The 19,798-nt window shown below is 46.1% G+C and overlaps 8 protein-coding genes across 8 annotated transcripts; 5 read left to right on the top strand and 3 right to left on the bottom strand.

Annotated features, from left to right (window-relative positions):
- Positions 1-9: 9 nt before the first annotated feature.
- F5891DRAFT_1187735 (quinon protein alcohol dehydrogenase-like superfamily) lies at positions 10-1,140 on the top strand (the record flags this gene model as incomplete). The annotated part of the gene is made up of 3 exons (XM_041366893.1): positions 10-396; positions 458-1,000; positions 1,060-1,140. 3 exons carry the CDS (start codon positions 10-12, stop codon positions 1,138-1,140), a joined length of 1,011 nt encoding a protein of 336 aa, XP_041227028.1.
- A 2,119-nt stretch (positions 1,141-3,259) lies between these two features.
- On the top strand, positions 3,260-4,739 carry F5891DRAFT_950575 (kinase-like domain-containing protein; the record flags this gene model as incomplete). The annotated part of the gene is made up of 7 exons (XM_041374981.1): positions 3,260-3,343; positions 3,393-3,535; positions 3,608-3,712; positions 3,769-3,891; positions 3,963-4,086; positions 4,150-4,320; positions 4,380-4,739. 7 exons carry the CDS (start codon positions 3,260-3,262, stop codon positions 4,737-4,739), a joined length of 1,110 nt encoding a protein of 369 aa, XP_041227027.1.
- A 2,347-nt stretch (positions 4,740-7,086) lies between these two features.
- Positions 7,087-7,820, top strand: F5891DRAFT_256748 (uncharacterized protein). Its single transcript, XM_041371104.1, has one exon. It carries the CDS (start codon positions 7,139-7,141, stop codon positions 7,712-7,714), a length of 576 nt encoding a protein of 191 aa, XP_041227026.1. The 5' UTR covers positions 7,087-7,138; the 3' UTR covers positions 7,715-7,820.
- A 323-nt stretch (positions 7,821-8,143) lies between these two features.
- Positions 8,144-9,645, bottom strand: F5891DRAFT_1029566 (uncharacterized protein). Its single transcript, XM_041361541.1, has 3 exons — positions 9,446-9,645; positions 8,999-9,387; positions 8,144-8,946 (listed from the first exon to the last, which is right to left on the bottom strand). The coding sequence occupies exons 1-3, from the start codon at positions 9,584-9,586 to the stop codon at positions 8,295-8,297; spliced, it is 1,182 nt and encodes a 393-aa protein (XP_041227025.1). The 5' UTR covers positions 9,587-9,645; the 3' UTR covers positions 8,144-8,294.
- A 1,942-nt stretch (positions 9,646-11,587) lies between these two features.
- F5891DRAFT_950644 (cytoskeletal proteon) lies at positions 11,588-11,784 on the top strand (the record flags this gene model as incomplete). The annotated part of the gene is made up of 2 exons (XM_041374986.1): positions 11,588-11,707; positions 11,755-11,784. Coding segments are annotated over 2 exons (150 nt in total), but the record flags the coding sequence as incomplete, so codon positions are not given.
- A 466-nt stretch (positions 11,785-12,250) lies between these two features.
- F5891DRAFT_1029564 (uncharacterized protein) lies at positions 12,251-13,013 on the bottom strand. Its single transcript, XM_041361540.1, has 3 exons — positions 12,906-13,013; positions 12,468-12,694; positions 12,251-12,395 (listed from the first exon to the last, which is right to left on the bottom strand). The coding sequence occupies exons 2-3, from the start codon at positions 12,609-12,611 to the stop codon at positions 12,273-12,275; spliced, it is 267 nt and encodes an 88-aa protein (XP_041227023.1). The 5' UTR covers positions 12,612-12,694; positions 12,906-13,013; the 3' UTR covers positions 12,251-12,272.
- A 3,068-nt stretch (positions 13,014-16,081) lies between these two features.
- Positions 16,082-17,459, top strand: F5891DRAFT_1223141 (kinase-like domain-containing protein; the record flags this gene model as incomplete). Its single annotated transcript, XM_041369458.1, has 8 exons — positions 16,082-16,209; positions 16,258-16,468; positions 16,525-16,590; positions 16,639-16,818; positions 16,881-16,911; positions 16,965-17,002; positions 17,049-17,270; positions 17,325-17,459. The coding sequence occupies 8 exons, from the start codon at positions 16,082-16,084 to the stop codon at positions 17,457-17,459; spliced, it is 1,011 nt and encodes a 336-aa protein (XP_041227022.1).
- Positions 17,460-18,281: 822 nt separating this feature from the next.
- On the bottom strand, positions 18,282-19,202 carry F5891DRAFT_950662 (kinase-like domain-containing protein; the record flags this gene model as incomplete). Its single annotated transcript, XM_041374987.1, has 4 exons — positions 18,282-18,509; positions 18,563-18,787; positions 18,840-18,877; positions 18,998-19,202. Coding segments are annotated over 4 exons (696 nt in total), but the record flags the coding sequence as incomplete, so codon positions are not given.
- Positions 19,203-19,798: the final 596 nt, after the last annotated feature.

Below are 19,798 nucleotides of genomic sequence, written 5' to 3'. Positions count from 1 at the left end.
CGACAAGCTATGGCTGCTAGATTTTTCCGCAGGAAAGCTTCAACTCCTAGGAAAGAATTTGAGGGCCATGAGAACATTATATGGAGTCTCGTCTTCTTGCACGACAATGTTCACATCGTGAGCGCATCGCGAGATGGCATGATGCGGAAGTGGAATTGCGATACGGGACATCTTGTCGGTGAACCGTGGAAAGGTACGGGAGGAGATATAACCGCACTGGCATTGTCACCGAACGGGAAGATAATTGCGTGTGGGAGGGTGAACAGGGGTGTTGAGCGGTGGACCACCAACGGAAAGATGATTAGTAATTGGAGGGGTCACAGAAAGGCGGTGCGGTCGGTGTCGTGGTCTCCAAACGGAAAATATGTCGCCAGCGGGTCCAGTGATGGAACAATTGTCATCCGAAAAGCAAGAAGTGGAGAATTACAGGTTGCGATTGACATTCGGATGCTGCCAGAGCACCGATATGATATCGAATATAGCAGCTGTGGAGGAGGTGTGGAGTCTTTCATATTCACCTTTGGGTGATAGAATTGCATCAGGTTGGAGCGACCATACAATTTACATCTGGAACACAGCAAATGGAGAGTGTGTCATTGGACCTATTGGAGGGGGGAAAGTCGTGACTTCGTTAGTGTGGTCGGGCACTAAACTCTATTCCGCCTCCGACAGATTCGCACGTGTTTTTGACACTACCACGGGCCAACTACTCCATCGCTATGCGCACGACCATGACCTATATTCAGTAGCTCTTTCACCTAAGAACAACATCCTGGCTTGCGTGGGGTTGTTCGGTGTTGTACAGCTATGGAACACAAAACCACACAAACTCCGCCGATCAGTCAGCCAGGATCCTAAAACCATTCATTGTGTGTCATTCTCACAAGACGGGAGATACCTAGCTTACGGCGGATACGACGGGAAACTCACTCTGTGGATCGTCGATGTCAACGCCCCTAAGCTTTCGCAGCACCAAAATCAGCCTAAGTTCATACTTCATGTCAGTACTCACAATTGATTGCCTGCTTCGCCTTTCTCACATGAACATCATGATCACAGGCTGATACTGCAGAGCCATCGGGTTTCCCTCAGCCCCCCAATCCATCCTTAGCTCGACGCTTCTGGAACATGATATCTTGACACCGCTCCCCGGCACATAAGTCTGTTCCACAAGAGCCGCCCAAGCGCTCTCGCCGTGCACGCTCGAAGTAATTCTAGACAATTACATTCTCACCCAACGATGGAAATAACAGAAACTGGTCGTAATACCGCATCGGTAGTAATGTCGGCGCCACCCTCACTGCAGCTCATGAACGGCATGCAGCAGCAGCCGAGTTCATCCTCCACAGCCGTGTTGTTGCAAGCCTTGTCAGGACAAGGATCATCGCACAATTTTGTGTGCTCACATTTTGTCACCACTTACCATACCACTCACGACTCGGATTCACGTTGGAGCATTGAAGGCTCCTGCAAGAGGTTCCTGGACAATATATGTTTTCCACGTGGACACTACCGCTAGGATTCTCTAGTGCGACATGTCTTTATATTTCTCTGAGGACGGAATTCTGGCAGCTTTCTTCGTCTTCTCTTGCAAATTCCTCTATCGATCCTTACACTTCTATTTGCTTCAAAGTTTTATCAGTGTATATATGTTCTCATATGTTCAGCATCTGGATATTCTTGACACTAGGGCTATTTATCACGTATCTCGATTCGAAGTCAACGTGCAACGAATTCACGAACATAATTCACCACTGCAGTGAGGTAACAATTGATGAGTACCAACACTCTAAATCTAGGCCTCAGGATCAGCCACACCAGGAGACAAATTTGCAAGTCAAATCAACGCTCCTACCATCGGTAACCACTATGAGGATCGCACATGGGCTTTTAGAAGAGATGTGAGTTGGCCACTGCATTAGTTGCACTTTTACACAAGCAAGGCTCTGTCGATGTCACGACTGCCGGACTAATGCAACAACGTTATCACGACTTGCGGCCACGTATTTGCAGAAGACTTGACGACAGTGTTTCCGTCAAACGTTTCAATGACCGACTGTGACGCAACGCACTGGTGATGTTTGCACGAGGGTGGTAGTTTTGTTGGTCGAGCCTGTGGTGGATTTCCTATCCAAGAATATGCTGATCGCCTACCATAAAGCTAAAAGGGAAGTAAGCCGCTCTCTCAATTGAAAACTTGCCATTCACGTGGATTGCCGAACAGATCGAGGACTCGAGCATCATAATTCCAAATTAGCTTCTATATGACGTTTATGTATTAGAGCTGTCTCTATGAACAACGGTGTAGTTGGCCTGCTGGGATCACAATCAAACATGCAATCAGCTCGTACGAATGGGTCTGGGAGAAATAACTCGCACCTGGAAACGGTGCTCAGCTTTTTGATCTGCCTGGGAGAACATCGAAGGAGTGTAGGTGGGTTGTCCACCACTTGGGACACAGTGTCACGGATCTGTATACAGGAATACCCAGCCTTATGTACCCGAGGCTGCGCTCCCGCGATGAAGAGCTTAAATATTAAGTATATTACCGGGGATCATCTAGTCCAAGAAACCTGTTCAAATGTTGCACTTGAAAAATAGTAGAACGCACCTTTCACTGGCCAGGCTTTATCAAGCGTGTTCGAATCGATGCAAGTAATTAACAAAGTCGTCGCTTGTCAGGTAGGTACCGTTCCTTGTCGCTTGAAAATAAGCTGTTTATGATTTGGAACGCATTTAGCAATCGACTCACCAACGGCAGAACACTCAGCTTAGCTCGGATGGTAGTAATACCGCCTCATTTGGAATGATGATAGATTCCAAAGGTTCATACAATGATGTGTCGGTACGTGTTCTCGGTCCCCGAGCTCTGATCTAAAGAATTTAAGAACGTCGGTTACGTCGCCATTGTAGGCCAATGCATTGTATGCGTGTGAGAGTGTTATTCATAGATTGATGGGTAACGTGACTGAGAAGTTAACGACGCGTTATTTACTCATGTTTGGGTAGTGTTCGAGTGTGATATGTATATGTGAGACTGTGATTCGAATAAAGCTGTTCCACCAATTTTCTTGTTACTGACCTCGTTGGCTCTGACTCTGCTCATCACAGCAGACGACCACGAGCAGTGTTTCGTTCTAACTTCCTCTGATTCCCATTCACGTCTGCCAGTGTACTTGTATACCATTGCCAATCCCAAGTCTCATTAAATACCACAAGCATCTAACTACCAACTCATTAGCATCCAGCAAGAATGACCATGAACACCTCAGCACCAGAGGCCAACGACGTCTTCTCCCTCTCAGACCATCTTCTTGCAGAACGTCTTCAGTTCGTCAAAGAGGTATGTCTCGTATCCCCTCTTCCGAACAAGTTAAATGAACGTCATATAGATTGGCTTTGGAAACTGGGGCAGCGTTTGGCTTTGCCGTCCCAAATCCAGTTCCTCACCCGACAAGCATAAGGATGTCGAAGTAGCTGTTAAGCTCGTACACCGCTCCAAGACTAGCACAACGGCCGCACGCGTGCGTTCGCTGTAAGTCCGCTTGCCTCGTGGCCCGTCTAACACAGATATTTGACATATTTTCACATCTTCATTTGTGCGTAGATGGAATGAAATGAAGATCGTGCGCTCGTTCAAGGCCGACCCACATCCCTCGATCATCCCATTTCATTCGTTCATCATCACCCCGTCATATGCGCTTATCACGATGTACGTTACTTATCGCGTTTTTAACCTCATGGTTGACATATTACGTTGCTTTGCAGGGCATATCTTCCAACCCTCGTTCCCGTCGAGGTTTCCGAACCACGAGCAAAAGAATGGTTCCGCTCACTGTTGGGTGGTGTCCACTTCCTGCACGAGCGTGGGGTCGTGCATAACGACATCAAGTACGTTATCAACCCTTTCCGTCCGTACCTTTTGTCCTACACTTCACTAACCAAATTTGTACGTGCCACAGACCTGCCAACATCTTGCTCTCCCACAAGAATATACCCGTATTGGTCGATTTCGGGTTCGCAGAGAAGTACGACCTGTCTTCCCCCAAAGCATTCCACAGTAATTTGACATACGGCACCCCTGAGGTTCGCATTTTCTCCGCTCTATTTTTGCGTTCACGTGATATTTAAACTTTGTGCGACGTGCAGTACCTTTCCCCAGAACGCGCTCGTGGTCTTCCCCATGACACCCGAAAGTCTGATATCTGGTCACTCGGTGTGACCTTTTTCGAGATATTGGTTGGTCGCACGCCATTTGAACATGAAGAGGGCGAGCAGTTTGCAAGCAAAGCCGACTTGGAGAAGTACTGGGGCAGGACAGTGAGTATCTTAGGTTTTCAAGTCTAACGAGCAGATAATTGATGATGCTCATCGCATAGATGCGTGGTAAATGGGTAGGCGCATACACCATTCCCAGACCCGTGGAGAAGCTGCTCAAGCGCATGATTGTTCCCAATGCTGATCTGAGGTGTACGGCGAAACAGGCCATGGCTGATGTATATTGGCAAGTTGCAGGTGCAGTTCCGGACAAGCTTGTACATAGTGAGTCACACCTCATCTTCGTCAGAAAATGCAGTACTTATCATTATCACAGAGAAATCCGCCTCTGCTGCCGTTTCATCCGCGAAGCAGTCGCCCATCCATACACTTTCATCTTCATTCACATCTCCCCCGGCGAAAGATACCTCCACTCCAAAAGACGCCGTGCCCAGAGATGCGCCTGTCTCGCGGCGTCTTGACATTTCGCTCCCCTGGTCTTCCAATTCTCGTTCTCCTTCCCGTTCCTCAATATCCCGCTCGGTCTCTCGCACACCTGAAAAGGAGATCCAGGAGGACACCCGCGTCAACGAGAGGCACCACGCACGATCGAAGTCACAACCCAAGCTCCGCTCACCCTACCCTCACACGGATGGATGTCGCCAAGGACGGAAGTTGTCCACTGTACAAGGATCACCTGTTGTTAAGGGCGCAAAGAAGCTCGGACCTGCCCCTCTCAGTCCTGTCGATACTCCGAACATGAGTGGTAACACGAGCAACAACTCTGGGTTGTTCTCGCTCAATTCGCTCACGCCAGTTCGGAAACCGCTTGGATCGAAGACACCTTCAAATTTCGCTCTCAGAGATATGGAAGGTGGTAGAAAGAAGAGCGCGAGGACAGGGAGGGAAAACACGCCAAGTGCAAAAGAAAACTCGCCAATCACGGATAGCAAAGGCAACACCCCCCAAAACAAAGAAAATGGCACACTCAAAATGAGCGGTCGTAAACCTCGTTCGCGTTCTCGAGCGGGTGTATTGTCAGACCTGACGGGTTTTGCGAAGAATGTGGATTTGGGTGCGCATGGGTTGCCGAAGGCGAGGGCGAAGGGAACTTTGAGAAGCGTTTCGGACTTTAGGAATGTTTCGAAGACGGATGTTAGGAGCGCGTCAAGGCCGGACCTTCGTAATGCATCGAAGACGGACGTTCGAAGTGTATCACGGACCGATGTCAGTGTCGCACAGAACACGTCGAGGACAAGTCTAAACGAGCACCACACCCCCAAGGCTTCTGCTGCAGACCTCGCGGACGTATCAACAACCGTAAATGTCAGCGGCATGGCCGATACCACGTCCTCGACCGTAGGCAAAGGCAGCGTGCGTGACCGTATGCGCGAGTGGGAGCGCGAACGTGAACGGTTGCGGGAGATGGAGAGACTGACGGAGATGCAGCGTGAAGCTGAGTCCATTATGACGTCAGCCAATGGAAACATTAACGATGATGAGACGGAGTTGAGTGACGAAGAGGTGGAGTGTGCGATTCAAAGGGAGGAGGTTCAGGAGGCGCGTCGTTCCCCCATTTCGAGCGGCCAGAGGAGTCCCGTGAAGATGCAGGTCAAACGCGAAGTATCGACAGAGGAGACAGATAGCGAGATTGATGCGAATGTTACGAGCTATCGTGCAGATTTGAGCTCAGAGCATATAGAGATTGCGAGAATAGGTGTGAGGGCGAGCGCGCAGTTGTTGGAGATGAGCAAAGGAAGTGTTTCGGTGCTTGGAATAGACAGGAGCTATTCAGCGTCGACGGCACCTGGTGAGTGGTCCTTTGCATGCGTTTTATCTTGGATATATGCTGATTGATGACATACGTCCAGCTGAATGTAACCTCCCAAGTGAAATGCGTCGGGCGAGTGAGTCTGGATTTGTTGGACTTAAACACAGCGTGAAAGCTTCTATCGGTGCGTCCCTCCTTCTCTAATCACCTCCTTTGTCTAATTCTGAACTTTGACGATACAGATAAAGGTGTTCGGATGTACAAGTCCTCGACGCTTGGCCAAATCACGAATGGTCGCACGACACCTGTGTGGTGTGCTTCCCCGGAGCCCATCGAGTTTGAGCAGCGCCGCTCGGGTGAAGCTGGGAGATTCAGCTATGAGGATATTCGCCCAGAGGATTCCGCTGAAAAGGACCGAGAGACAGCTATAGATCGAATGAATCTCTGGATTCAGAATGTTGAGAGTAAGCGCAATTACTCTCGTTCACAGAGTGGTGGGCTCATGCAATTCATTTTAAGGAGTCGTTGAGGAAACGCGCCAGAACTTTGCTTTTGCATCCACCAGCATCACACCGCCTCCTGCGCTTCCGCTCTCGCCGCCCATTTCACGTTCTAGTTCTCAGGCGCTCAATGCCAACATGTCGCGTTCGTCTTCGCGCCTTCCAAGGCGGATGCTTGCCGCGAATGAGATCTTTTGTAATGACCCCAATGCGCCGTTGTCCCCTGGACGATCGGCACTTGCGGATCAGAGTAACTCGTTCTCGGGGTATCTCTCTCCTGATGACTCTGGGTTCACCCAGCGTGCTGGTGTGCCTACCATTAATGTGCCTGCTCAGACTCCCCGACGCCAGCGTCGTGCCACCATCTCGACGCGCTCGCCCAAGGCCGATGAAAATAACATGGATGGTTTGGGCTCGCCGTCGAAGAGAAGGGAGAAGTCACGGTCTCAGGGAAATTTAGACAGGCACATCAGGCCTATAGATAAGCTAGAGTTTGATCTTACGAGAGGTGGGTTTTCTGCTTATTGTGATGAGCTTAGTTATTGATTGTTCTTGAGCAGAAACAGTAGTAGCGCCTACGCCACGGTTGTCTGCAGTATTGGATCGGAAGATGTTCATCGCGCCTCCATTCATGCCATGGTCAGGCGATGTGGATGGGACTGACATGCAAACGCCCCACCCGATCAGACGACGGTCAATTCTGTTCGATGACAGTGATATTACTGCGTCTCCTTTCCATGTGGAACCTTATCCACCGCGCAAGTCTGGGGAGCAAATGGTCATCAACTCACCTGATCAACGTCGTGTGGAAGGCGTCTATGACCGCTTCCTCATGTCTACCACAGGTGTCAAGCGCCTCGGCAAGGGATACCAATCTGACAACCTCCAAACTGTTCCCACTGCGTCCTCCACTCTAGAGTGTAAACCAACAAGCAGCAATCCCCGTAGCTTCAAGGTGTTTAATTCTTCTCGACGGACGATGCCTCAGCCGGTGTCTAGTGATGACATGTGGGGCAATACATCTGTGGATGAGCTTGGTGTCGTGGCTTGCAGTGCAAGCACATCACGCTCGTCTAAGGAGGATGGCAAGAACACTGCTACTGCTGCAATCGTTCTCCGCGCGTTCAAGGCGATAGTGCCTGGAAGGACAGTCTCCAGAAGATTGTCCCGCACTATTATTGCCTGATTCTAATGAGTAAATTTATTATTCATTTGATTTCTTTACACTTCCTCATTTTCACTTCTCATTCATCCATTACGCTCGCATTACTTGCTTGGTTCTAATTTCTCGGTGCGCATGGCTGCCGTTCCCCATGTCATTTCTCTGTCGTCATGATTATTCCCCTCTTTTGGAGCATACATACCCTTCCCGTCATCAAGTTTTCATTGCTCTTATATATTGCTATTGTCATGATTTATCCTCTTTCACATTACCCACACCTTCGATCGATCACCCTCATGCTCACGCCATTTTCACGAGTTTGCATCACGCACTTCATGAACGTCTTGGTTATTGCTTCTTATGCTATAATTTCACCTCTCGCAACGTTGTCGCATTTTTCCTCGTGATACTTCGAGGTGCCTTCATGAGTGTGAATAATGAATGTTACATATATTTGATTCTGCTCAGATAGACGTCTCCCGTCCGCATGCATTGGGTGGACATGGCAGTCCGATGAAACAATACAGTACACTTTATATATCATACAGTATTAACAAAACCTTACTAAGAGTAGTTGTTTTTGCTTCGGCACCCGCGAATCAAATTATGCGGCGATCTTCTCCCAGCTTTCCAATCCAAAAATTCCAGGAAGTTGTGCCCATGCTTCTTGTCGGCCTTTCGTGTGTACGCTCTGATGTGGGGAGGCACAGTTTTTGCACGCCCCTATTTTCTCCCAATCAATGAATTGCTCGAGAGTGCACGGCCTCCTGAAATCCTGGCGCTGCAAATATTCCAACAAGAGCCGATCATTTCCTTCACAACGATTCTTGCAACGGGACCCAGATTTAGTTTTTTTTGGAAGTGTGTATAAAAACGGGTGAGTCGTTTGGCGTTGCACATTCAGAAGCTGTTCTTTGCCAAGCATGCAAGCGGTTATGTCTGGTAAGGCTAGGATAACTCCACCACTGCCCTTGAAAATTGTACTTGTCGGCAAGCGGGAGCAGTAGTAATAGGCGCAAGGAAACAGTTCCAAGCACTTGGTCTCCCGGGCAAGGTTGATGACCGCAAGGACATTTTTTTGCGCAGTTGCGCGGTCGTCCTGATATTCAGGATCATCGAAAGATGCAAGTGTCGTTGGAACGCCGCGTTTCAGTCGCTGAAGTGCTAAATCGCGCAATCGTTTCATCTCATATTTCGTGCTGAGACGAAGAACGGCGCATAAATAGACGAAGTATTGCGCGTTGTCCTCGAAGTACCTGGCTCAGCAGGTCAGTCGAAGCGACTGATCTTTGAGAGCGTAATGCATACGATATCTCATATATGGTAAGGAGGAGCTGCCGCAGCTCTTCAGCATCATCGCCCAGTGCAACCACAGGGCACCCTTCATGTGTTTCCGTGTTTTCTGTCTGACTTTGAAGAAGTATGGTTGCAAAAACAGAAGATTTTTGGCTTAGAATAGATCCATGCACACGGAAGAAATCATTTCCAGCTTTCAAGACAACGCTCCCATCATCATACCAGAGGTCATTCAGATGCGGGGGTGGGGAGTGGGACTCTTCTATTTCGTTCGGATGTGGAGGTTTTTCGATGTCAAACAGACTATGTCGCTCTGGGGCTAAGGAAACGCCACAAAATTCTGGTTTCAGCGGATACGAAGGAGGCCGACCACCGAGCTGGTAATCTTTGACCCGAAGTTCCTTAATGTTAATATGTGAGAACACAAAGCTTGTTCTACGATGAGTAGCAGCCACTCGCCTCCATCGAGACACCTTCGTCCAGAAAGATAGTTTGGAAGTACTCGCATGCGAATGAAGTCGTTCCGTCGATGACTTTCGGTGAGAAGAGATGACCGATGGTGCTAGTGATATAGTCAGGGAATGAGCTTGTGGTAGACATTCGGTTACGGTACACCAATTGTTAGTTACTGAGTCCTGACAAGTATACCATGTGACGAAATCTAACGGAACGGACTAACTGCCAGTAATAAACAATATTAAACATCAATAAACGTTGAATGTGGCTTTGTTAGTCATGAGACTACGGAATCCCGATTCACTTGAACCATGTCGCAACAGCTCAATTCTGCTCTGGATAAATTAACAATGAAGGAGATCATAGTTGCTGTCGACAACTTGAATAGAGCTGAAAAACACAAGTGCAGTGACTTAGTACTTAGTACTTATGTAGTGGCTAGGCAAGCAAGGTCAAATTCGGCAATGCCGAACCCTAGTTACAATAAAGTTGCAAACAGCTGAAGCCAAGAGGTGTGGGATCGAGTAGTTCAAGACACTAACCTATCGTACTAACTTGTGTACCCTTGAAATGGCCGATCTGGGACAAGGACGCAGAAGCGAACGCGAATCTTCGACGAGAATGCAAATCTCCACATGGGAGAGCACAAGGTGGACAGCCTGAACATCTTGCGACCATCATTCTGGTTCTCAATCGCCTTCGCATGGTACCAGTCCCTGGAGGATTAGCGCTAGCCTCCGGGACTGCTTTTGTGTTTTCCTGCATCCTATCAGCTTCGGCACCACACATTGTCCCACTGGTGTCATTGTCACCAGTGGCTTCTTTCCATTTCGAACCTTCCAGTCATTTGACATTTAATATCTTGCTCATGTGCAGTGTTACCTCACCGTTGTCTATCACGTCCTGCTGAGACTCTGTCTAGCTCCTACAACCTCTGGTTTCTCAACATCTCTCTGAAGTTTCCACAGCTTGAGGCTGGCAGTACGTTCTGTTCGGATGGTGCCCTGCGCACGATCTGCTCGGAACGTACTGGTCAGTGCTTTGGCCAATTGATCGTTCCAGTCAAGATGATATATCCTGTTGCTAAACCATGTAGTACAGTGCGACTTTCTGGATGGCGTCCTGTCGAGAAACTTGCAGGAAGTAGCTGTAGCGTTAATGAGTGATTGGAGGCAGAGTAGGCGATAGTGGGGATTGTAAATAGAGTCTGAGTCGGATCCTTACTTATCAATGACCGGAAAATATGCTTGACCAGTGGTGACTGAGGTCTTGACCCTCCCACCTTGAAGGAGTTGTATGTACCTCATTCATTTTGAGATCCGGTGGTCAAACTATTTCAGAATAGGAAAAGAGAAATGGAGCAGGATTGGAGCTGGGTAAGGCTGCGAGCTTCAGTGTCAGTTGCAGACAACTAAAATCAACAGAGAACCGACTCGAATATCAGCGGCAGTTTTGAGCATCGGTTGATGGCCAATGTTGACTTTGAAGAAAAGCCAAATGCAGGATAGGTTTCAAGTGGGATTGTGGGATCATCCAGACCACCATTCATTGCTGCCTGATCCCAACAACCGCCCGTGCTTAGCGCACATGCCCAGCAGCATGCCAGCAAATGCTGACGTGGCTCGAACATATGTGAACAACACCAGGAAGGCGCCAGGGCCCAGAATGAGAGAAGGAGTGGAAGAGGGCAAGAAGGAGATGAGGGAGACTCGAGAGGTAAGTTCATGTCTTGGGTGTCCATGGAAATGAGGTAGTTAGCAGCATAAAAACGCATAATACATATTACACGCACCTCTGCAGCTTAGAGAAAGGTACCCACAACCCCTTGGCCGCGTTCAACACCATCAACCTCCAGTAAAATGACACAGCTCATTCCAAGCACCACGGTCCACATCGCTTCGAGCTTTTGATAGACCGGCGGCATGTGTGAGTTTTTTGTGTCTAGAATTTTTGAACAGATCCGCTGAGCATCATATATGTTGAGTGAGTGTATGCCTACAGCAACATGTAGTTCGTGGTGCTGATCCTTATACTTAGCCTCTTACCAGGATATTTGTTCCGACAAATCTGATATTTCAACAGTCAATCGATGACAATGACTCGGATGATGTATTACTTAGTCTGACATGACTTTGCTATATTATCTCGCAGATCTCCGTCCATGCAGCCGATGTCAAGCAGGTGTTGTGTGTCTACTCTATCGAAGTTCCCATTCGGCAAAAGGACGATTTAGAGGAGGATCCAATTGTGGTGGAGCTGCGGAAGGTGAGCGTTCTAGAGCGGGGAACATCTACTCACATTAATCTTGTCAGGCAGGTGGGGCTAGTTACGACAGGGTGTAGCTTACATCACACAAAGTTGTGCTCTCAATTTCCTGGCCTTGCATGCCATTGGATTTATATGACTCATTTACCACTTGTACTGCACATCGACTGCGCCCGAGGTCCGATAAGTCTTTTGATCAGCTTGTGCGTCATACAGAGATACCCTGACATTGCATTGTGCAACGGTACCTATACTATTACTTGCCCCGGATATAGAAGACCCTATTTCAATTCTTTCAGCCTGCGTGGATGCTAATATTCTGCAGATTCTCGATTCCCTGTTCCTCCAGCCGCACACTCATCCATTGTTCCATTGCTTTAGCCTCCTTTTTTTTCATAAAATGTGATTGATGGCGTGTTCCGCTGAATGTGAGAATGATATACAAATACCAAAAGAATTAATCTGCTGGAAAACAGGTAGCACAATCAGCCAAGTGTGACTTACCTTGAATACTGACCAATCCAGTCGTGCGCAGCCCTCCCTTGTGGACCGGAGGCTGCATCAGCTAAGGTCCTCGGAAAGAAGCATGTGATGTTACCTTCTCCTGCGCTACCTTGCCCAGCTCCACGAAAAGGGCTTTCGCAATGCCCTTATTTCTTGCATCTGGGGATACATACAAGTCCTCGAGCTATATGTGAAGTATCAATAAAGAGGTAGTAGCATCGCGGTGCAGCGTAGGTGAATCAGAATCTAGACGCACAAAGAGGCCAGGCTTGCCTGTCCAATTGAAGGAATACAGTGCCATTCCTAATGCTATTCCGGGTGCCTCGGGCATCCCATCAGACGCGAGGAGGGTGTGTGCATGTTTCTTTTCGACTATATTTTCTCGAAACTTTGACGGCATTTGAGTATGACTCTGCGACCTTTTGAGCGCCTCACCAAAGCAGGGGTAGCCCTTGCGGACTCGGTTTCGTTTTCATACATCGCCTAGATAAGAATGGGAGGTTGCAGTGTATTAAAATATTGAGGCAAGGCAATTGTTTTGAATATATTTTCTCGAAACTTTGACGGCATTTGAGTATGACTCCTGCGACCTTTCGCCAAGCGACGCCCTTGCGGACTCGGTTTCGTTTTCATACGTTGCCTAGACAAGGGTGGGAAGTTGCAGTGTATTAAAATCTTGAGGCAAGTCGATTACCTACAAGATCCTGTACCAACTTGAGCATGGCGTCCTGAGCTATTAATCTTATCGCTGATAACAGCGCTAGCAATGCGTTATGTGCTCACCACATCATCTACGTTAGCCAAATATGTATAGGTTTGTGATACAAATTCAGGACCGCTGTACTAGTGTTTGTGTACACATATTTGTGCGTAAACCTTAGTCTGTAACTTTTCACCATTCGCCGATCGCCAAGCCAGAAAGTCTACTGACTATGATCAAAAAACAAGTTAACCCTTCTGAGTCACAGTGCCACACGTGGGGTGTCCACAGCATGGTGCCAACAACTTGAATTACCGCGCACGGTTAAATGGTGTGGCTCGATTGAAATATGGTCTGCATTCAGCATTCAATTTTTACTAACACCCCACCTGTTCTTGACAGGGTAATGCATAATTATGGCTGGTAAGAGACACATGGTTATGTATGGTTGATGCTAATCCCTCCACCCTGGCAGCTTTATGCATAATGGTGCCTGCATCACATTGAGCCTTTTGTGGAACTTTGAAGCTCAGCTACATTATGCCCACACTCCGCATTTTTGGCCACCTACTGTGGGAATTACCCCACAACACCCAAAACATCACCCATTTTGGAAACCTCCACAATATCAATTATTCCCACACCCTCCCCACCTCACTGCAGCTTCACCATCACACCACAATAGCTCCCTGTTCATATATAAGTAGTAGTTTAGTATATATATGTATAATATAATATAATAAACCGCTTTTTTTGTCTATTTGTGTGCCTGTTCCTTCTCCAGGGCCCTTTTAACATATGCTAGGGTAAAGAACACTTTCGCATTTTTGCCCCTTTGGTGGGGCAGTGTTCTATAATATTCAGAACATGTTTATGAGCATATATGAGTGGATTCCCATCTTTATTTCACCCCCTGAAGCGTCCTACATCAATAGATATAGCACATATGCAAGAAAACACAAAATATGTTCACATTTAATTATTTCTAGGTGGACAGACTTGAGAAAATAATTCCCAGCATCTATTTAACAATAGGAACAATGTATCAGCAGCCCAGGACCATAGGATAATACTCTGTTGCATGGTGTGCCCTCCCTCTCCTGATGGTTCACCCCCTGTGAAAATTTTTCCTGTAGGACCGGACCTTAATTGAGGTGAGGAGTTTATTTCTATGTATATTTGGAGCACATCTATCATATAGCTGGCCCAGGACACACATAGGATTCTTCTACAGGAACAAAAACATAGAAAATCTCACTTTTGACATTTATGATGTTTTTGAATGTCTTACTCTTGTATAAATGGCCAGCCTTGCTCATATATGATCATTAGTACATTCCCACATGTGTTTTATGCCAAGGATCAGCCCTACATAGGGCGCAAACCTGATATCTGATGTACAAGGGGTATTTCTACTGATAAGAAGCCTACATAATGATCAAGCCTGTGATAAGTGATCAGATACCTTGGATACCTCTCATATGTGTCCCAGATGATATATTTGAAATTTTAGAAAGATCCATGAAGGACTGACTGAATGACAAGTAAAATGACATATGTGTGAAAAGTGACAATTGACATATTTTTACACAAAGTCACATTTATATATGGTACAGGTCAAATTTATCATTCAAAATATGTAGGATATAGGGTAGACTACTAAATGAACCTATACTACATACTGCCCTGAGGTTAGAGGGTTGTGGAAGGAATGTAGTGTATGTCTGAGTTGACCCAGCATTAAAGTCCTACTACTGTCCAACTGATCATTTTCGATGTTTTGGGTCTTTGAACTTTCCCACAGTCAATTTCTTATCTATTTCACTTCCTCAGCACTCAATTCTTGTTGGATTGTTTTGTAAATTTAGCTATATAATAGTGAATGTATTGTAAATCTACCCCAGGTGTCTGATTATTAAATTTCGATGTTTTGAAAGTATGGGCTCCTTATCAGTAGAAATAGCAAGTATCCACACTAGCTCAAAACTCCGGCCTATTTTGAGCTGATCCTTGTCATACAAAGCAAGTATATATGATATGCTAATGATATGTGAACAGGCTGGATTATTTATGCAAGAGTAAGATACTGAAAAACATCATAAATGTCAAAAGTGAGATTTTCTATGTTTTTGTTCCTGTAGAAGAATCCTATGTGTGTCCTGGGCCAGCTATATGATAGATGTGCTCCAAATATACATAGAAATAAACTCCTCACCTCAATTAAGGTCCGGTCCTACAGGAAAAATTTTCACAGGGGGTGAACCATCAGGAGAGGGAGGGCACACCATGCAACAGAGTATTATCCTATGGTCCTGGGCTGCTGATACATTGTTCCTATTGTTAAATAGATGCTGGGAATTATTTTCTCAAGTCTGTCCACCTAGAAATAATTAAATGTGAACATATTTTGTGTTTTCTTGCATATGTGCTATATCTATTGATGTAGGACGCTTCAGGGGGTGAAATAAAGATGGGAATCCACTCATATATGCTCATAAACATGTTCTGAATATTATAGAACACTGCCCCACCAAAGGGGCAAAAATGCGAAAGTGTTCTTTACCCTAGCATATGTTAAAAGGGCCCTGGAGAAGGAACAGGCACACAAATAGACAAAAAAAGCGGTTTATTATATTATATTATACATATATATACTAAACTACTACTTATATATGAACAGGGAGCTATTGTGGTGTGATGGTGAAGCTGCAGTGAGGTGGGGAGAGTGTGGGAATAATTGATATTGTGGAGGTTTCCAAAATGGGTGATGTTTTGGGTGTTGTGGGGTAATTCCCACAGTAGGTGGCCAAAAATGCGGAGTGTGGGCATAATGTAGCTGAGCTTCAAAGTTCCACAAAAGGCTCAATGTGATGCAGGCACCATTATGCATAAAGCTGCCAGGGTGGAGGGATTAGCATCAACCATACATAACCATGTGTCTCTTACCAGCCATAATTATGCATAAATATGACAGTATAGCCTGAACACCCACAGTGGGAAATACTCTGTTGCTTGCTCAACAGCTACAGGTCATGTCCAATGATCTGATGGGCCACGTCTCTACAACTCTTCAATGCGGTTTCAGCATTTATGATCTGCTTTCATATTTCAGGCTAGTGGCGAAGTTACCTTTGACGTCTATTCGATGGTCGTACCAACAAATAGCACTCATGACTCTCCATTCGTTTGCTGAAGGCTCGTGCCCTAATCCACAAGGTGCCGTTCCGAATCCAGCCATCTCAGACTCCTGCCAGACCATTCCGAGAAAAGGTCACAACACTGACTCGGATGTTCCTGAGTACACAAATTACTTTTCTCAGAATTTATTGGCTGAATTTTAGAACAGCTCCATGAATTCATTACTGAATTCTTCCAAGTGGACACCAACCACTCGAGCTCCGGTCAATTTTCAGCGGCATCCTGCGGGAGAGTCTCAGTGTAACTCCGCTCCTGATCTCACCAGACAAGTCGTTCGTTGCGAGATATACCCCATGTTATTGGGTATGCACAGTGACGTTTGGCGATCAATGTGGTATCATGACAAGCATGAGCATGATGTAAGTGAACTTTACATGTTAGAATCCTCACAATATAAATGACTTTTTTTTTTAAGGTCGCGGTCAAGTCGCTGATGATGATTCCATTTTCCAATGAGGACAAAAAATGCAGGAATTGTCAAGTCCGTTTTTTCGTTTGTGTCCAGGAAACCTGCTTACGCATGACTTAGAAACTGATGGGCAAAATATCATCTTTCGCGCAGTTACTTCACAAAAATGTTCTGCCACTATATGGAATTGCACACGGTTTTGGGCACTTTCTCTCGCTGGTGACACCCTGGGTGAACAACAGGTCGTTGAATGAGTACATCGCTAATCATCAATTGTCATTGGCGAGCAAGTTTGATCTCGTAAGACTTCAGCCTCTTTGGTGGAAATGATGTTTCTTACTCTTGCACTTGGGTGGCATTAGGCCAAACAGGTAGTAGCTGGCCTTAGCTATCGTAAGTTTCCTCTCCTTCGTCATGTCAATGGTTTTCATTGGTTTCAAATGTAGTACACGCTCATTCTATCGTGCATGGAGATATATCTGGAGTAAGATAGCTGTCCCTAGAAGTATGGTTTGCTAATACTTGTCTAGCTCAATATTCTGGTGGACCATGAGGGTAGAGCACAATTATGTGACTTCGGAGTCATGTCGTTGCTCACAGAAATCCCATCTTTGGCACAGTCATCTGGAGGTATCCGCTCTGCAGTGCGATGGACCGATCCTCGGTTATTCGATGCGCAAGATGGCGAAATAAATTCATGCATACCAACAGAGCAGACTGACATCTATTCAATAGGCAGTGTTCTCCTGCAGGTATGTTACATCATGTCCTTGTGGCACGACCCGCTTACCATATTGCAATCCTAGTTGCTCACGGGATCAATACCTTACTATGATATCAAGGATAACATTTGTGTCCTTGTATTATCTTCGAGAGGCGTAAAGCCCAAATGTCCTCCAGAAACAAACATCACTAGTGTGCACTGGAGTTTTATTCAATGATGCTGGTCTCCTCGCAAACTGTCCAGCCGACCAACTATCGAGGAAATAGAAGAATTTCTTGACTCTGAGCTACGGATGGTAGGTATGCCTTAGTGCACTTGAATTACAGTACGTACATCCACACATTTCATAACACACTCCCAAACAGAATATTTCATGTAGACTGTGTTTCTTAGGTAGGTATTAAGAGGAACTTACGATTGGTATTTTGCAATTTCAGCTGCAAGAATAATGCATGGTCGCTAGTTCGCTTGCATGCAAGATGTAGGTCGGAAGAGCATTCGGGCGAAAATATAATATTTGAGTATCATGCTCACCTTGTACCACAAGGTCACTGTCACCCCATAATTGTGGGTGAAAGTGTACCCAAAGATTGGCCCGTGGGAAACGACCAAATAAATCACAGCCACACTCAGCCACAACACTATGTTATGTCGCACGACACACATTCAACTATACATGTCAATTGATAATAATATTTCTCATAAAATTAGCTTCCTCATTTGTTCTACACAACATTCAAGTTCAAATTTGTGCCAGTGGGACAAGGTTCCTGCTAGCGAAGCAGCCCTTCCTAGTTGGTAGTTCCGAAGTGATATTGGGTGCTGATGTGAATGCAAACTTTGTTTCTAAAGTTTCATTGCGGTAGCTTTTGGACTGATGGCCGGCCGCCTTATACAGCGGTAAAGGTGTGTTAGGTACAGTACAAGCCATTAATATTATAGGAGAAATCTTGCAGTGAACCGTATACATTTACTATACTGATGTACCTAGGTTCATCTATTTTAAGCAGATAGTTTGGATACAAGACAAGTGCAAGAATCAACTAATTCTGGACAGCGAGTCAATTTCATTCCTGATCATCACATCAGCTTCCTCCATCGATGGATGATCCCGAGGATCAGTAGACCAACATTGCTCGATAAATGGCCAATACTTTTCGGGGAGCTCAGGATAACGAATTCGGGAGGGCCTTTCTGACCTAGATATGTGCAGGACAACCATGTAGTTATGCCGGAGGTAATAATAAGGAATTTTGTTGGTGAGGACCTAGAGGCCGCGCTCATGACATCATCAACAAGTTGAGAATATTCTGGGCGTACCAGCAACATGATACCGCCGAACGAAAAGACGTCGCTCTGCTTGCTTGGCCGCACTGGGGTTCCGTCCTCTCGCTCTCCAAGGAGCTCAGAAGCCATCCATCGTGAATTGCCACTGAAGGTGGAAGTCCAGGAAGCCTGAGAGGTGCTTACGACCTCCGAATACATCAAGGAAAGACCAAAGTCAGCAATACACGCGGTGCCATCACCATATATAAGCACATTAGACTAGAAATCACGTCTCAATCAAATCAAAATTAGTGAAGGGGGTCGAACTTACCCCAGTGAAGTCACCATGGATGACGTTATTAGTATGAACTGTGAGGAATATTACTACTCCAGGTCTAGCACTGAGAATAACTAGCACGTATGATATTGCAGACCAGCTATAATATCCCTGAGCTGAGATTGCCATTAGTTTGTGGTCTGATGAAATACAATGATACAAGAGACTTACTATCCGAAATTTTCTAAGGAGAGTAAGAGCCGCACCCTCGCGCTTCAAATAGTCCGACAGGTTACCTCTTTCCGCCCAATGACTGACTATTGCTGGAAATGGGCCGAAGCCATACGTATATCCATAAATGGGTACAATATTTGCATGGTTGAGGTTGGCACATATTCTGAGTTCATGTATTATTCTCTATGAAGTGATAGCCTGTAAGTAATGAATGAAGCTTTTTGTTGAGAAACTCACCTTGGTCTTTTTTGTCTTTGCTGGCCCAAGTAGATCATCAGCGCATACCTGCAATACTTTCACCGTGACCTGCCCAATTGTTAATCTTGAACTGATGGACAAACAACACTGCAAACGAACTTCGGCTAGTATGCGATCAACGTAGAAGCATTTCCAGATATCCGCGAACCCGCCACGAGTAACAGGATGATCCCCATCCTTGAAGATATACTTTGAGAGATCTGGGACCACCAGCTTCAGGGGGGGGATTGTCGCCGTGAGCAATAGGATACATCACAGATCTTGAAAGTGAGTCAAATTCATTGCTGATCGTCACATCAGCTTCCTCCATCGATGGACGATCCCGAGGATCAGTAGACCAACATTGCTCGATAAAGGACCAGTGTTTTTCAGGGAGTTCAGGATAACGAACTCAGGAAGGCTTTGCCGATATAGCTATCTGTAGGACGACGGAGGCGTCATTTGAGATGTAATGATAAGGAATTTTGTTGGTGAAGACCTAAAGGCAGAGATAATGACATCATTAACAAATTGAGAATATT

The sequence above is a fragment of the Suillus fuscotomentosus genome (assembly GCF_016647785.1).
Source record: "Suillus fuscotomentosus strain FC203 chromosome Unknown F5891scaffold_22, whole genome shotgun sequence".
Classification (NCBI taxonomy): domain Eukaryota; kingdom Fungi; phylum Basidiomycota; class Agaricomycetes; order Boletales; family Suillaceae; genus Suillus; species Suillus fuscotomentosus.
Note: the sequence above shows the minus strand (reverse complement) of the source record. Positions and strands in the feature narration are given on the sequence as shown.

Coding starts and splice junctions, on each gene's coding strand:
- F5891DRAFT_256748 (XM_041371104.1), top strand. CDS start 7,139: ATGTTCATCGCGCCTCCATTCATGCCATGGTCAGGCGATGTGGATGGG.
- F5891DRAFT_1029566 (XM_041361541.1), bottom strand. CDS start 9,586: ATGTCTACCACAAGCTCATTCCCTGACTATATCACTAGCACCATCGGT. Junction 9,388..9,445: donor ACGAAGGTGTCTCGATGGAG/GCGAGTGGCTGC, acceptor ATTAACATTAAG/GAACTTCGGGTCAAAGATTA. Junction 8,947..8,998: donor CTTACCATATATGAGATATC/GTATGCATTACG, acceptor CTGCTGAGCCAG/GTACTTCGAGGACAACGCGC.
- F5891DRAFT_1029564 (XM_041361540.1), bottom strand. CDS start 12,611: ATGCCGTCAAAGTTTCGAGAAAATATAGTCGAAAAGAAACATGCACAC. Junction 12,396..12,467: donor CAGGCAAGCCTGGCCTCTTT/GTGCGTCTAGAT, acceptor CTTCACATATAG/CTCGAGGACTTGTATGTATC.